This window comes from Mandrillus leucophaeus, unplaced genomic scaffold, assembly GCF_000951045.1.
Source record: "Mandrillus leucophaeus isolate KB7577 unplaced genomic scaffold, Mleu.le_1.0 Scaffold892, whole genome shotgun sequence".
NCBI lineage: Eukaryota > Metazoa > Chordata > Mammalia > Primates > Cercopithecidae > Mandrillus > Mandrillus leucophaeus.
In genome coordinates this window covers 800170-817965 of record NW_012109719.1, presented here as the reverse complement: position 1 = coordinate 817965, position 17796 = coordinate 800170, and the positions used below count along the sequence as shown (strand labels likewise).

General features: G+C 37.5%; 1 protein-coding gene across 2 annotated transcripts in view; it reads left to right on the top strand.

Moving 5' to 3' along the window:
* Positions 1-14581, top strand: part of GYS2 (glycogen synthase 2 (liver)) — a 58855-nt gene extending 44274 nt beyond the window's left edge. For both annotated transcript variants that reach the window (XM_011969474.1, XM_011969472.1), the window contains 5 exons: positions 6059-6185; positions 8170-8265; positions 10173-10336; positions 11406-11486; positions 13575-14581. In XM_011969474.1, coding sequence (XP_011824864.1) covers positions 6059-6185; positions 8170-8265; positions 10173-10336; positions 11406-11486; positions 13575-13796 — 690 coding nt within the window. In that variant the 3' untranslated portion in view covers positions 13797-14581. The remainder of the gene's footprint in view (positions 1-6058; positions 6186-8169; positions 8266-10172; positions 10337-11405; positions 11487-13574) is intronic.
* The last annotated feature ends 3215 nt before the right edge of the window (positions 14582-17796 follow it).

The window sequence follows — 17796 nt, the reverse complement described above, 5'->3', positions numbered from 1 at the left end:
TTCATAGGGTGAGTGGAGATGAAAGTTTGGCTTGTAATTTATGTCTATACAGTTAAACTCATGAATATTTTGAGATAGTCATTTATTATTATCATAAGGCAGCCACAGATACACACAAAATAAATGTACAGCTCCTTCCTGACATTTACTATATACTCAAAGCACTGAGAAAAATTCCCATCAATTCAGAATTAGGTATTATATTTTATTAACAATCCTTTAAAACTTTGGCAATAACTTAGGCCTGAGCTGATTTAAGTAACTGTTTAATCACTTGCTTACTTAAAGAACTCTATAGAGTGGCTCTAAACTCTCTGAGTACATTGATAAGTTTTTGATATGAATGTCATATTTGATTCAGCAAACATTGCAGATGATTTTGAATTCGAATTTATTTATCATTTTGCCTTAGCTACGTGGTATGGTGAGGAAAGCCCAGGCTGAAGATTTCATGTCTCGACTGTGGGCTGCCATGGTGTAAAAATAAACTAACTTCCGGAGACCTTACTTCTGTCCTGGAATAAATAAAGAGTCAGACAAGTCTTTGTCTCTGTTTCTGTTTTGTTTTTCCTACTGATCTAAGTAGGGCCTTTTGTGAGCCAGGAGTTTTCCTAGGGGCTTTTGTATACAGGATCTCATTTAATCCTCTTTATAACCTTCAGCTGACCTCTAATATACCTTCCTCATCCCTGGGCTTCTGCAATTGGCTGGTTTAGGGCCAGAGCAGCTGTTTTCTTATTTTAGTTGTGCTGTCATTCTGTTTGGCTGGGAGCAAGACAAATGAACCGTGGTGTTTTCATGTTCCAAAATGGACTTTGGAGAGTGCAACTTTTCCTAAGCTGGAAATGCTAAAGTAGACACAATGCTTTTCAAATCCCCCTTTCTCGTTCTTTGCCAAGAGAGTACAATAAGTTGCCAATTTGACGATTGCCCAGATACAGTATCTGTGTCTTTTGTCTTTTTTTGTAGTAAGGTACTTTGCACATAATAGGAACTCAAATCATGTTCTGTGAATGAAAATACTGTGTTCACTTTTACTTTGCCATTTTGTAATTTCTGTGATTGAATTCTTAAGTACTGCGGTTTGCATATCTTATTTTATTTCTTCTTAAGTTTAACTTCTCTCCTACTTATGGATCTGCTGAGATATAATTAATGTTTGTAATGTCCTTGAGGATCCAAGGGGTAAAACTCTCCACTTTAATCCTTGGTATATAAGATTATAAAGTGACAAAAATCAATTTAAAATTGATAATGCAATGGCCCTCTTATGTCTTCTTTACCAATTGTACAATGTCACTAAGATTAAATGAGGTAATATGTATATTTATAATATATAAAATGTTCTACAAATGTAATGATAATTGTTACATATCCAAGTTAGGGTTTTTCTTCAAAGTAATGTCTTCTGAAGAATGTGTACTTATTATTTCACGAATAAACACGAGAAGTGTAGTGTGCTTGTGTAAAACTAGTTTGTCTTCTTTCTCTCTCTCTCTTTTTTTTTTTTTTTTTGGAAATGGAGTCTTGCTCTGTCACCCAGGCTGGAGTACAGTGGAGAGATCTCTGCTCACTGCAACCTCCGCCTCCCAGGTTCTAGGTGATTCTCCTGCCCCAGCCTCCCGAGTAGTTGGGACTACAGGTGCCCGTCACCATGCCCGGCTGATTTTTGTACTTTTAGTAGAGGTGGGGTTTCATCATGTTGGCCAGGCTGGTCTCGAACTCCTGACCTCAGGTGATCTACCTGCCTCAGCCTCCCAAAGTGCTGGGATTACTTACAGGAGTGAGCCACGGCACCTGGCCTGTCTTCTTTTTCTTTATCTTTCCTTTTCCTTCCAGAACAATTCAGTTCTGGAGCCATTTGGTGGGCAACACAAGGTAGGTATCTACACTAGAACAGGGAGAGTGCTGTGGAAGTCCAGAGAAAGGCATCAGAGTCCAAGCAGTTTGAGAAATGTCTACACAAAGAGGAGCAGCCTAAAGCAATATCAGAGCCAGAGTGGAGAGAAGAGGGCATCCGTGCATGTGAGGGAGTGTGTGGAGAAAGATTAGTTACACAGAAGAAGATTGACCCAATATATAGCAAATTAAAGGTAGCAAAAACCGTGTGTGTGTGTGTGTGTGTGTGTGTGAGAGAGAGAGATTTATCTCTGTCTACTCAGAGCACTTGGGGGAAGTAATAGGCCAATGACAGTGAGCACACCTGGTAGCCAGGTCTTGATTGCTAAATACCATTTGCTACTAAAGGGAACCAGGGTTGCCTTTAGAATTGGCTGATTCTAGAACTGTGACAGATAAAGTACAAGATGAGCCTGAAACTTCTTGTGTCAAAAATCAAAGAAATGCTCAAGGAACAATGAAGACTTGTTAAATATATACAGAAACAAACTTGAAGGAGATCCCACTGGCCAAATCACGGACAATTTGAGTGTCAAAATAAATAAAGATAGTAAGGAATTAGGATGCATTGAATGACATAAGGAACCAGCAGTCCAATAAAAATATTAATTAAAAGTTTAATTGGGAACGAGATATTTACACAACCTCAAAATAACTGCCCCAATACTTGTTAATAACAAAGAGAAAAAAGAATAACTGTACAGCAGAGAAGCCAAAAAGGCTTGGCCTTAGTCAAGAGATCAAAATAAACATCATCATTAATGAAAAAAATAGAAAACCTTTACCACCTGATTAAAATGCAATGAAAAGAACACAGCACCACTTCTGTGATATATCTGCCAAAGATGTGTAAACTAAATCTAATTATGAAGAAGCATAAGACAAACCCACATTGAGGGACATACATCAAAATAAATAGATTATAGTCTTCAAAAATATCAAAGTCAGGAAAGCCAAAAAAGCCCATGAACTCTTCCAGATTAAAGGACTCTAGAGGGATGTGATAACTAAATGCAATATGTAATTCTGAACTGGATGCTTTGGTTTAAAAATCACTATTTTAATCATCAGAAAACTTAAATGGGGTTTAAGGATTACACGGTAGTGATGTATCAACGTTAATTTCCTGACTTTTATGTTTTTGTAAGATTATGTAAGAATGCTCTTGTTTGTGGGAAATACACATTAAGTACGTGGGAATGCTGGGCATCAAGTCAGCAGTTTATGAATGGCTCTGAAAATACGTGAATTCTCTTCATATTGTACTTGGAACTTTCTGTAAACGTGGGATTCTCAATACTTTTATATCAGATATCATTTATTTTCAATAACCCCTTAGGTATGGGTGAGGCTGAGAGATAATCTAATAATAGCTCAGTGATAACTGTAGTAAGTGGGAGAAATAGGACAATTCATTCACACGGTTAGCAAGTTAAATAGCTATTCTAGTCACAACTTTCCAATTATAGCCATGCTGTCATCATTAGTAATATTTTGTGTCACTCACAATGTAATGCTTACAGATACAACACATTTTAAGGCTAAACCTGAACTATTAATAATTTTCCATTATTTTCTTGAGTCCAGAGATCAATACACAGAAAATCAAGCCATGATTTGTAGTATTTGCCTATTTTCATTCTATGAAAACTCTCCCTGCCACCAAGGCCATTGTCAAGCTACCAATGTGATGTCACTGAATTGAGAGATGGAGAGAATAGTAGGAACCAGAAGGATAAAATAGCATGTTGGGCAAAAGATGTGCCAAAAAAAAAACACACACACACAAAAACTTGCTAGGCAAAATAGCACATTGTGCAAATTAATTGACTATATAGAATTCACAAAAAGGAATGTGAATCTATTAAAAATGTGTACATTTTTAATAGACTTTATTTTTAGAGCAGTTTTAAGTTCACAACAAAATTGAACAGAAAGTACCGAATGTCCATGCTCTTGTTTCTGCCTTTCCAGTGTGGGCCCAGAACTGGCTCATACAAGTGCACAAGAGCCAATAGTTAAATGTTCAGAAACTTTGTGAGCCAGTTTTAAATACAGCTATTGCTAAAATTAAATTATATGAATTTGAAAATAAGTCAACTATATTAAATGAAAGGTAATGCTCAAAATTCCTCATATCTTAATTATTTACTGCATGTTACTGTGACCTATGCACTTGAGACTCTTTATGTCTGTCAGATCTTTGTGGTGCAAATGCTTTATAATGATGTGCTACTGCTTTCCCTGTCTCTGAATTCAGCAACATCATATTGGTAGCTTAAAAATGGCCTTGGTGGCAGTGGGAATATTTTTAGAATGAAAATAGGCAAACACTACAAATCATGGCTTCATTTACTGCGTATTGATTTCTGGATCTGTAGCCTGTATATTGTGAGTGGCAAAAAAAAAAATTTTGTCCGTGTTCAAAAACTACTATCTGACCCAGCAAAGAAGTCACTTGCATTATTGACGAACTCGTGAAGTTCCAACAAATGTCTCTGTTATTTCGGCTCCTTCTACTCATTAACAAACGAAATCAATCAACATTTATGTCAGAGCTACAATCAGCCATCAATTGAAACCATAAATTGGTTATGAATACAAAATTTTGGAAAAACAAAAATAGTAAATTGTGAGAATTAATTGACTACATAGAATTCACAATAAGGAGTTTTGTATATATCCACTTTTGATAGAGTTTGCTTTTTAGAACAGTTTTAGGTTCAGAGCAAAATTGAACAGAAAGTACAGTGTCCATTTGCTCTCTGCCCCTTCACATGCACAGACTCCCCCCTTATCAGCATCCCCCAAAGTGGTATATCTGTTCCAACAGATGAACCTACATTGACACATAATTACCACCCAAGTTCCATAGATTACATTAGGGTTCACTCTTGGTGTTATACATTCTATGGGTTTTGACAAATGTATTCATCATCATAGTATGATACAGAATACAGAATAGTTTCGCTGCCCTAAAAGTTGTCTATACTCTACCTATTCATCCCTCCCTCACCCCTGACCCCTGGAAACCACTAATCTTTTTACTGGTTCCATAGTTTTACTTTTTCCAGATTGTCACACAGTTGAAATCATATATCAGGTAGCCTTTTCAGATGAACTTCTTTCACTTAGTAGTATGCATTTACGTTTCCTCTATTTGTTTTCATGGCTTGATAGCTCATTTCTTTTTAGCACTAAATAATATTCCGTTGTCTGGATGTACTGCAATTTATTTATTCATTCACCTACTGAAGGACATTTGTGTTGCTTCCAAGTTTTGGCAATTATGAATAAAGTTGTTATAAACATCTACATGTTATAACATCTTTCATTGTTTGGTAACTGTATATACATTATTTATCTCGATAAAAATTACAACAAATTTATGTACTAATATATATTTATACTTCACTGTCTCAGTTCTTAAATATTTACCAGCACACTACTGCTTAGAAGCCATGGTAAACACTTTGGCTTTTACTCTGAGTGAAATGGGAAGCCACTGAAAAACTTTGAACAAGGGAATGACTGACATTTTTAAAGGATCAATCTAGTTGTGTTGAATAGAGACCCCAGTGGAACAGAAAGAGGCAGGCAAGTATGTTAGGAGGTGATGGCCTCTAGGTGAGAGAGGATGGTGGTTTGCATGAAGTCCTGCAGCATGATTTAATCTAGATGGCATTCCTAGAACATCTTCCCTGTCCCTTAATTCCATTTCGCTTGAACAACTCATGCTTAAGGCATGTAAGAATGGTCTGTTATGTAGCTCCCTCTTCCCTGCTTGAGTTGGGAACAAATTGGTAAAAAGACAAGAGCAATTAGAAAACCAAATATAATGTTTATTGCATGTCAAAGCTGGACTGGAGAATGTAGCTTAGTGTGTGAACAAAAATGAGCACTCTAACTCCTTATCCTTCAATCTAAGCCTTGGAACCTGAGGGAAAGTTAAATATGCAGCATAGACACTTTTTAAAAATGGAGAGAGGAGAACAAACCACCAAGACTTTTTTCTTTTTCTTTTGTCTTATCTCTTTTTTCTTTCTGAATCTAGAACATAAGGATTCTATAGTACAGTACTGAAATAACTAAATTGTAGGAGATTTTTCACTTTTCTTGCTTCTTTTTCTTTTTTTTCATTAGAATTTTCCTTTTTTAGGTGATTTTGCACCCAGAGTTTCTATCCTCCACCAGTCCCCTACTACCCATGGACTATGAAGAGTTTGTCAGAGGCTGTCACCTTGGAGTATTTCCATCATATTATGAACCCTGGGGTTATACTCCAGGTATGTGTCATACATAGAATGTGGAATGTTTTGGATTTTGTTAGTATATTATTTTATGTGCATATATATAATATTCAAAGTTGACATTAAATTTCTAATGAGATTTCAATTCTTCAGTTTTAAAAAAATTTTGATTGGATTCATCTCAGGTATCAAATTATGGTTTGTAGATGATTACTTAAGAATAAGGATGAAGATTATGTAAGTATACCACGGTTTGGGCGTATTTTAGAAGGTATGTGAGATATTGCCTCATTGAATTCCAAAGAAAAAGGAATGTGTTATAAAGGTGGTATGTTATTTAGCCATCTCTATCTGCCGCCTTTTATTAGTGTGAAGGAGAAATTGACTGTAAGTAGGATTAATATAATAAATAATAGTCTGGCAATGTTGTCCTTTAAAAATTATTTTAGAATAATTCTTTTTAAAATTTAATGAATGTATTTAATATATAATAGGTAACACAGTCACATGGTTAGGGAAACAAATATAAAAAGGTGTACAGTGAAAAGTCTTCTTCACATTCGTGTGCCTCAAAATAAAAGGTACTAAGAGAGGCTAGCAATTCAGTAAGTATTGTCAACAATGACATCATTCCATTCAGAAACTCCTCCTTCTTCACCCTCCTTCATTATTTTATTTTATTTTTTAACAGATGGTAGATTATCAGATTTACTATGTATTTTTCTTTTCTGGACCCAACTGGCATGGTTGCCATTAGCATCAAAAGTGATCAATTTGTATTTGTACTGAAATGTCTAATTAAAAGGGAAACAAATACTTTAAATACATGCCAATGCAAAGAATACAATAATAACCCTGTCTCTTATACACATCTAGATGTGTATAAGAGACAGGACAAATACCTAATGCGTGCAGGGCTTAAAACCTAGACGATGGGTTGATAGGTGCAGCAAACCACCATGGCACATGTATACCTATGTAACAAACCTGCACGTTCAGCACATGTATCCCAGAACTTAAAGTAAAATTTTTTTTAAAAGAAAGTAAGAGATAATCTCCAACTCCCAACTCCCAAAGAAGGGGGAGCTGAATCCAGGAGGAAGTCTGAGGAAATAAAATTATGTAAAAAGAAAAAAAAAAAGAATATTTCTGGAAAGGAGTTCCAAAATGTTCATCAGACTCTCAAAAGGGCTGATAGTCCCCATCCCACTTTCCTCCTCTGCACCACCCGCCACTAAAATTAGAGAACCACAACTCCATAGCTATATAGCTAAACCAAGAGGAAACATTTGCAGAGCAAGAGATAAGGTTGCTGTCTAAATTGTATTACTTCATGGGTAATGGGAAGATCTTTTTTCCTCCATCACCACTTACCAACCAAGGGTAATTCCATTATCAAATATAAATTCCTAAAAATGCAGATATCCTTGAGACTAGTAAAATTTTTAAGACATATCAGTTATTTCCTGGAAAACAGATTTTGATTAAAAGGTGAGGGAGCAGTGAAAGAGATCATCCATTTATTAAGCTCCTGAGACAGTGGAAGGAATATGTGCCAAGGGAGATTTAAATGGGAGAAGAAGCTGGTCACATCCAAAACATATTTAACCTACCCTATAAACTTGCCAAGTTCTTAGAAACACAGGCTAGAAAGAAGCAAAAAACAAAACCAGCTGGGATTGAAGGTGCAGTGGAGCCTGGCAGTTCCGCTCAAGGGTTCTGCAGCCAGATGCCTGACTTCAAATCCCAGCTATACCACGAACCCTGGCCTTGTGAAGGTGGGCAAGTCATTTCTCTGTGCCTCAATTTCTTCAGCTGTAAGATGGGGATAATGATGGCCCCACTTCACAGGGTTGCTGAGAGATTAAATAAGTTAATGAGACATGTAAAGAGTTTAGTCTTGTGCCTGACACAAAGTGAACATTGCTATTACTAGGAGGAGGGCCTTTTCCTCCTCTGAGTGCATACAAGGATTTAGGCGCTGGTCTGAAGCCGAGCTTTGGTCTATTTCCCCTGGCAGCTGAATGCACAGTGATGGGTATCCCCAGTGTGACCACGAATCTCTCCGGGTTTGGCTGTTTCATGCAGGAGCATGTGGCTGATCCTACTGCTTACGGTGAGCTTTTTCATCATTAACCCATCCTGGGGATTCGTGACCTCTAACCAAACAAAGCACAGGGTCTTTACAGAGCCTAACGCTAAAGTTATCCTGATAATTAAACTAATGTTTTTATATTTCTTGTTTAATTAAAAGTCAATTTAGGCTGGGCACGGTGGTTCATGTCTATAATCCCAGCACTTTGGGAGACCAAGGTGGGTGGATCACTTGAGGTCAGGGGTTTGAGACCAGCATGGCCAACATTGCAAAACTCCATCTCTACTAAAAACACACAAAAAATTAGCCAAATATGGTGGCTCACGCTTGTAATTCCAGCTACTCCAGAGGCTGAGGCATGAGAGTCACTTGAACCTGGGAGGTGGAGGAGGCAGTGAGCTGAGATTGTGCCACTACACTCCTGCCTTGGTGACAGAGCCTCAGGCTGTCTCAAAAAAAAAAAAAAAAAAAAAAACCAAAAGTAGATTTATAAATAGATTTATGTCCTTTGCAGCAACATGGATGCAGCTGGAGGTCATTATCTTAAGTGAATTAATGCGGGAACAGATAACCAAATGCTGCATGTTCCCACTTATAAGTGGGAGCTAAACATTGAATACACATAGACACAAAGATGGAAACAATAGACACCTGGGGACTGCTTGAGTGGGGAGTGGGGGAAGGGGGCATGGGTTGAAAGACTACCTACCAGGCACTATGTTAATCACCTGGGCGATGGGATCGTTTGTACACCAAGTCTCAGCAATATGAAATGTACCCATCTAACAGATATGCATGTGTTTCCCCTGAACCTAAACTAAAAGTGGAGAAAAAAAAAGTAGCTTTAAATATTGTGGTCCACAAATTACATAAGAATGCTATTAATATTAATATATTGCCCTAAGACAAACTGCAAAAAGAATACAAACCTTGGACAAACTTTGTTCTTTACCTTTCCCCCCGCTGAATTTTGATCCCTTCTACTGCCTAGAAGTGGTATTACAATAACTATGGTCTTAGAGTACATATATTGGTCATTAGATAGAGAGTACATATATTAGTATTATTATTGTTATTGTTATTATTTTAAAGGCCCATGCCAAGTTAGCAAAATTCACCTAAATTTTTTGTTAAGATGGTACAATAATTTGCATACCATTATCTGTCTGTTCATATTGATTAGAAGCAAGAAAAATTAGAATGGGATACATTCTCTGCCTATACATTGCCAATTCCCTGGATCTTTTTTTTTTTAAAACATGGTCTCACTCTGTTGCCCAGGCTGGAGAGCAGTGGCCTGATCCTGGCTCACTGCAGCATCCACATTTCTGGCTCACGTAATCCTCCTGCCTTAGCCTCCCGAGTAGCTGGGGCTACAGGTGCACACCACCACACCTGGCTAAATTTTGTATGTAGAGATGGGATTCCCCCAGGTTGCCCAGGTTGGTCTCGAACTCCTGGGCTCAAGGAATTCACCTACCTCCACCTTCCAAAGTGCTGGGATTACAGGTGTGAGCTACCAAGCCTCAGCCTTCCCTCAGTCTTTTTTTAGGTGTACTGTTGCTCTTTCCTCAGGCTAGAGCTGGAGTTTTCAGGCACGGCTGCACAGTGGGAACACTGGGGAACCTAAAAGGCACAGATATCCAGGCCCTGCCCTGGAAATTCTGGTTAGTGAGCAACCACATGGATGATCACTGATCCAGCGTATCCCTAGACCGCCAGAGTTTTTTTCAGCAAGATCCACTTTGTTGGTTGTATGTCAGTGATGGTTAGAAGGGCCTTAGAAAAGAATAAAGTGGGGGTAATTCCTGAGTCAGGGGGTAGATAATGCATAGGTTTTTGATGGAACAAAAGAGTTAGTAAATCATAGGAGAAATGTTTAAGGTGAGTCCTACTTTTACTTGTGCTTTGGCTTTTGTGTTCTTCAGGTATTTACATCGTTGACAGGCGGTTCCGTTCTCCAGATGATTCTTGCAATCAGCTGACTCAGTTTCTTTATGGATTTTGCAAACAGTCACGCCGCCAAAGGATTATCCAGAGGAACAGAACTGAGAGGCTCTCAGATCTTCTGGATTGGAGATACTTAGGCAGAGTAAGCAAGTTTTGATAAACACAGCAGACCACTTAAAAAATTCCACTGGACTATAAACATGTTGATTCTAGTCATAATCTCTAAAGTTAATCCAATATTATAACTGTTAAAACCTCCGTGTCTCCATGTACTTTTTAAAATTTAATGAGTTTACAAAGTCCTAAATCTATTTCTTCATGTTTAGTTTGAATCTATCCATAATAGCAAGTCCATCAGGATCTAGCACTAATCTTACTAGCTATTCCATTGTCAGTGCCTCACTTGATATGTTACTGGTATGAGGAAACATTTTATGAAGTTGAAGAAAACATCAAGAGAAAAGTCCCTACTTTGTTTTTCTCTAGAGAAGTATTGTGGTCATATTTCTCAACTGTAGTGAGTAATGGGAATAATACAGTTTTTCAAAATGATGAGTACAGGAAATACCTCCTCTCAATCATGCAATAGGTTTATAAACACCTGGATGCTCACATAGCTTAGCAGTGGTGATTTAATAATAAATAAATTGACTTTGCCTTCACATAATGTGTCTGTTTGCACAGTGCTGAACACTGTTGGCTGAATGATAGATGCTGCCATTTGCTGAGTATCTGCACACACAAATGCCAGTGCTCATTACAACCTGGATGATTAATTTTACTATCTCCATCTTGCAATGAAAATAGATACACGAGACTTTTAGAAGTGATGTTTCTTGCCTGAGGTCTGAAGCCGGATTTACACCCAATTTCTCTGAATATTCAGGCCCTATCTTTTTTCCATGCCACACTGCTTCTCTGTGGAATGAAACCAGTGTTTTCAGTCACCTTAATGCTCAATTCAGAGTTCAGTATGACCAGTATGGGCATTCTTCCCCGGCATTTTATAGTATTTCTGTGCCTATGGGTTGAAAAATAGTAAAACTATAAACTGTAATTTCTTTCCTGAGTCTCAAACTTAGAGTGCATAGATTCTGTCACTTTAAAAAGTACATATGTTTCAGAAGTGGAGAATAAGGCCTTATTTAATAACTTGGTTATTGAGATACTAAGGGTTTTTATTAACCTGTGATTTGGCTTTCTGTCAATAGTATTACCAGCATGCCAGACACCTGACATTAAGCAGAGCTTTTCCAGATAAATTCCATGTGGAACTAACATCACCACCAACGGTAAATAGTCAATGTATTGTTTGTTTTGAAAGCTATATTTCTTTTTATAAGTTTAAATAATACATTTAAATTTGGAAGTAGCTACGCACACAAGCTATGATACTTTTTCATAATGTTGAATCAAACCAAAGAGGGGGGAGAACTCACAAATCAGACTGTCTTAAAGCTCTCAAGACAGTTGATTCATGTCATTGGAGAAGCATCTCTGAGTTAAAACTTTCTCTGCCTTAGTGCTTGAAATGGTTCTGATGGACATTCATTCTTTGGGGAGTTGTTCACAAACAAACTGGACTGCCTTAATCAAAAGTGAATTTGCTTCCCAAGAAAGTGTTTATATGGGTGACCACTTGGCAAGAGTGAAATAGAGTAAGTTCAGCACCCCAGCAGGAATTGAACTAGATAAGCATTTATGTTCCATTCAGCAATGCCCACCAGGGTGTCTTCTAAAATCCAACTAGACATTTATGTTCATAAGACTGCTATAGGCCACATTTGTCATCAGATTCACTTAGCAGGGTAGAAGACAGGAAGTGCCGCTTGAAGCAGGGTAGCATCAGGCATTTCTCTTTAGTGGGATTAGTCCTTACAGTAGTCTACACAGTGATTCAAGAGCTAAACATCTTTGGCCCACTACACACTAGGTGACGGCTTAGGTGTAGGAAGATAAGACCCATACCATTGCAAATGAGATCACCTTAGCTAGTAGCTCCATGTCCCACAGGAGCCTCTATCTCATGTAAATCCCTGCAAACCAGCTTTCATGCTCCCTGCAAGGAATATGCCCAATTACAAGTCATCATTCAGAGAGTCCCAAAAACTCTGGCTCCTCATCAGGTATTTATAGATTTTTTCAGTTCAGATATAGTTTCTCAATCAGGGGTCACTGTTACTATAAACAACTATCCCTAATAACATGACTTATATTCCACCTATATCAGGTCTCCAGTGGAACAGATCTAGAAAGTTAACCTGAAGTAAAAGTTGCCCATGAAAAAGGTGACAGGGTTTTCTTAAACGCTCAGGTTACAAATTCTGATTTTCATGTTTATGATTCTAGCATTCAGAGTTGATTGCTTACCTTATTCAGAGGTGGTCATTCTACTTAATGATAATTCAGCAATATTCATCCATTTTTCTGTTTATCTACTTATTTATTCCGTTATTATATCTAATAAGCATTGAGCACCTACTTCAAGCTAGGTCTCAAGTGCAGAGCTCAGTTCTTTTGTTGTATTGCTAACAGGTAAAGTATCTGAACCTTAAAATGACTGTACATGTATGACATGATAATAATGTATAAAATAATTGAAATACAGAGTGACGAGCGCTGTAACACTTTTATACATCTGTCTCCCCATTCAATCATATGCACTCCAATCATGTTTTTTCATCTGGTTTCTTTAGTGGCATTGTGCCAGATACATAATTGGTGCTCAGTATGTGTTTGTCAAATAAGTTATCTCAGTATCTCAAGGAGAAGGGCAAATTAATGAAAGCCTAGTGGTATTTTCTCATTAACTGAAGTAACAGCAACTGGTGGAATTGTAGGGTCAGTGAAGTGGCCTGACTTCCAGGATGCCTTCAAGTGGTGGCTGTCCGTGGCATTTCCAGGCTACCCACATTCCAAAGCTCTGTTGAGCAAAGTTGAGACTTAGAGACTAACAGTATCAGCAGTGTAAGATGGCAGTTGACATTAAAGTTTCTGGAGTCATCACAGACCTGGTACAAATCTTTGCTCTACCATTGATGTGCTGTGTGATGTTGGGCAAGTTAGTTGACCCCTCTAACCCTCCATTTTCTTCTGTACTGAAAAAAACATATGTATCAGAGTGCTGTTAAAAGATGAGATGATAACAATATGTATATAACACCTGGCACATTTCAGTACTTAATAAAGAATAGCTATATATTTAATGACTCCCTCTTGGGGTTGGTGGTATCAAAATCAAAATGAATCAAAGTTTAACAGCACCCAGACTACAATAGATAGATAACTACTTACAAAATTGATAGTTGATGCATAGTATTTACATCATTGAAAACCAGTACATTGTTATGATGTTTATGTCTTATTTTTGTCTTTGGCAGACAGAAGGATTTAAATATCCCAGGCCTTCCTCAGTACCACCTTCTCCTTCAGGGTCTCAGGCCTCCAGTCCTCAGAGCAGTGATGTGGAAGACGAAGTGGAGGATGAGAGATACGATGAGGAAAAGGAGGCTGAAAGGGATCGGTTAAATATCAAGTCACCATTTGCACTGAGCCACATTCCTCGTGGGAAGAAAAAGCTGCATGGTGAATATAAGAACTGAATTCTACATGTGCTGAGAAGAGCTAATTTTAAAAAGCAAAGTAAGACTAATTATTTAAAATAAAAATGCCACACATTTCATTTTCTCCTTCTAAGTATTACAATGGAATTTATTATCTGCCTAAAAAGTGGAAGACATTGAGTGAATGACAATTTCATAATTTAGAATAAGATCCAAGTTATTTTCCTCAACTTTTGTTTCCCCCATAAAAGTTAGGCATGAGGAGGAGCACTCATTAAAGGCAGAAGATGGAAAAGTGTTTTTAAAATGGTGAATTTAAGTGGTAAGGATTTTCTCTTACTCTGTTTATTTTTAAAGTATCACCATAATCCTTTGCTTACTATTTATGCAGCTTCTCTACCCCACCACACAAATTTCTCATTTCCCTCTGAAAACCTTGATCTTACCCATGAATGTGCACTACCTACATATTTTAAATAGCTAGATTTTTACTGATTATTTTCATTTTTCACATGCATCAGAACCATGATTTATATGTAGTTTTGCAGAGACAAAAATCCATGTGTGAACAGCTATCCTAAGTTCATATTTTGATGCATACTAATGCACATTTATGTCCCTTTTGAACTCTAGAATTTATGTTGTAATTAATGGAAGATATTATCATGTGAATGGAAGATATTACCATGTGCATGGTACCAACATCTTACTGTAACACTTTTCTATTGTTTAAATAGAAAGACTTTTTTAAAATTTGGTCAATCTTCATAGATGATAAGTTGTTAAATCCCAGTAAATAAATGCATTAATATTTAATAACTTAACTTTCACTGATAATGCCTTGTTTCAAAATTATTTAGACATTCCAATAACATGTGGGAAGCAGCTGTTATGAATAATTCCTACAGAAGCTATCTTTCTAAAAGTAGTTAGAATAGAACATCTATTCAGTTGTAATAACAACGTCTCAACATATTCTGTGATGTGCGTCGAGTCATAGTTGAATGATTATTAATTTAGTTGATTTATGTTTTAAGTGTAATTAAGTCTAAACTGGCAACAAAACAAAAACAAAAATCACACTCTTGGATTGCTTTTTTTCATAACTAAGTAGTTATTCACTGTGAGTTCCATTTAACTCATAGTGACTTCCTTTATTGACATATCAATTGGCCTTCTGAAGAGGCTCTAAAAACGTTTTGGTCTTCTCAGAGATGGATTATTGATGACAAAAATGGAAGAGCAGCAATGGCAAGGTGTCAGATGGTTCAAGATCATTGGAAAACTGTAATTCAGCCCTCCTATTGCTCCATTAGCTAGAAAAAAGTAGAAGACTGTTGGATACATGCAGCAAATCAGACCAAAATGGAAGATGGCTGGAAATTTACTTTACTTAGATGTCCAGAAAGAAGAGAAATAATTGACCTAAAATCTAACCTTTGACACATGCCCTGTGGATGCCAATTAACCCAGCATCTGCAGAGAAGTTTGAAATGCTCTTTACTGGAGAGTTGAAAAAATATGAGATGGACTTATATTATAGGCTCATTTGCTGAAGTACCAGAAAGATCTTGTGATAAATGAGGGTTCACTGTTACAATAACCATGAAAATGTATCCCTAGTAAAGTAGCATACAGTGTCTATTCAAATGATATTCTAGATTGGTAACTGGTTGTTCAACTGTTATTGAAAACATGCCTACACAGTAAAATACCTGAAGTTGTAAGTGCTTTTTGTTCAATGAAATAATAATTTGATGATAATAAGTGTGTACAAATGATAGGGCACATGGAATTTAGCTGACTTGCAAACACCTGGCTTTGACAGCATGTGTAGGAATCACCTTCTATCCTGTACTTGGTTCCCTATTCAGACAGCTGCTGCCAGGTGACTCCATCCCTCCACTCTAGTCATTTCTTCATCCTTTTCCCCAAGACCGACAAAAGCTGGTGAGAAGCAAATAAGATGGTTAACAGATGGCTCTATGTCTAGTACAGTGCCTTGTACATAATAGTTGCATAAATAAAAGGTCTTATTGGGAGACACAGAGGTTCAAAAAATTGTTGCTTTTAAAGAATGTATGTATTCATAAGTTGAAGGACAAGAACTATAGAAAAAATGTATGGTATCTGATCAGCTGAGAGAAAGACCCTTTTTATGGATTGTCCTACCTGCTAGGGTTTGAATGTTTGTGTGCCCCCCAAATTCATATATAGGTGCTCCTCAACTTACAATGGGGTTATGTTTGGATAAATCCACTGATATTTTCTTTCTTTTTCTTCCTTCTTTCTTTCTTTCTTTCTTTCTTTCTTTCTTTCTTTCTTTCTTTCTTTCTTTCTCTTTCTTTCTTTCTTTCTTTCTTTCTTTCTCCTTCCTTCCTTCCTTCCTTTCTTTCTTTCTTTCTCTCTTTCTTTCTTTCTTTCTTTCTTTCTTTCTTTCTTTCTTTCTTTCTTTCTTTCTTTCTGTCTGTCTGTCTGTCTTTCTTTCTTTCTTTCTTTTCTCTCTTTCTCTCTTTCTTTTTTGACAGTCTTGCTCTGTCACCCAGGCTGGAGTGCAGTGGTGTGATCTCGGCTCACTGCAACCTCCACCTCCCAGGCTCAAGCAATTCTTATATTGCAGCCTCCCAAGTAGCTCGGACCACAGGCATGTGCCACTGCACCTGGCTAATTTTTGTATTTTCTTTTTAGTAGAGACAGGGTGTTGGCATATTGGCCAGGCTGGTCTTTGAACTTCTGGCCTCAAGTGATCCGCCCACCTTAGCCTCCCAAAGTGCTGGGATTACAGGCGTGAGCCACCATGCCTGGTCAACCCTCTGATATTTTTAATTTATAATGGGCCTATCAGAATATAAACCTATGGTAAGTCAAGGAGCGTACTGAGTGTGTGTTGCTTTCATCCCATCATAAAGTTGAAACATCATAAATTGAACCATTATAAATTGGGCCCGTCTGTATTGAAATCCTAGTCCCCAGTGTGATGGTATCCACAAAGGAGGCAGAGCCTTTGGGAAGGGATTGGATCATGTGGGCAGAGCCCTCATCAATAGGATTACTACCCTTATAAAGGAGGCCCTAGAGAGCTGCCTTGCCCTTTCCACCACATGAGGACACAGCAAGAAAGTGCCATCTATAAGAAACGGACCTTCTACCAGACACTGATTCTGTTGACACCTTGATCCTGAACTTCTTAGGCTCCAGAATTGTGAGAAGTAAATTTCTGTTGTTTATAAGTCACACAGTTTGCAGTATTTTGTTTTAGCAGCCTGAACTGATCAAGACACTACTGTCCCTTCCATGGTAAGGGTTAGAGTGAACAGAACTGGTTTTACATATGCAGATGAGAACATAAATGTTGCAGGTGTTAAACTAATAGTTTTCCAGGGTACAAGGAAGACTCACGAGAGGGACTGGTCAAGTCTACTTAGGGAGGTCCAAAGAGTCTTCACTGAATGAGTATGTCTATGAGTAATATGGACGACAAAATGGCCCATTTCACACAGTGTTTGTGAGGATTAAATCATATTAAAAATGAGCTCTTTCTAAAGGAATTTACAGTCCAGTATGAAGAGACTGAACAGAATGAAGTTACATTCCCAACTTCCCTTTCTTTGTGGTCAAAATAAAATAATGTAATTCAAGGTTGATAAGATAACACATTTTCATTTATCATAACCAGTTAAAGAAAGAAGAAATGCAAGCTGGAGGCTAATCTGAACAAGCCAGGGCCACTTCGCCTTCTTCTCTCCTCTCTTAGGAACACAATGATGGTATTGGGGGAGAGAAGGCAACTACTGGAAAACAAAGAATAATTAAGAGCCCAGGATGGAGGCCAGATAGCCGAGGTAGGCTATAGAGGCAAAAAAAGGGAAGGGCAATGAGAATTGTGCAGAAAGTGACTGAAAGCCCTGCCTGCAGATCGAGGTATTCTCGTGCATGTATCCATGTTGAAGGCAGAACATTTCCAATTTTAAAACACAAGCCATATAATGTGAAGGTTTTCTGATCTATGATCACTTGTTCATTTCGGTTTTTTAAAAAT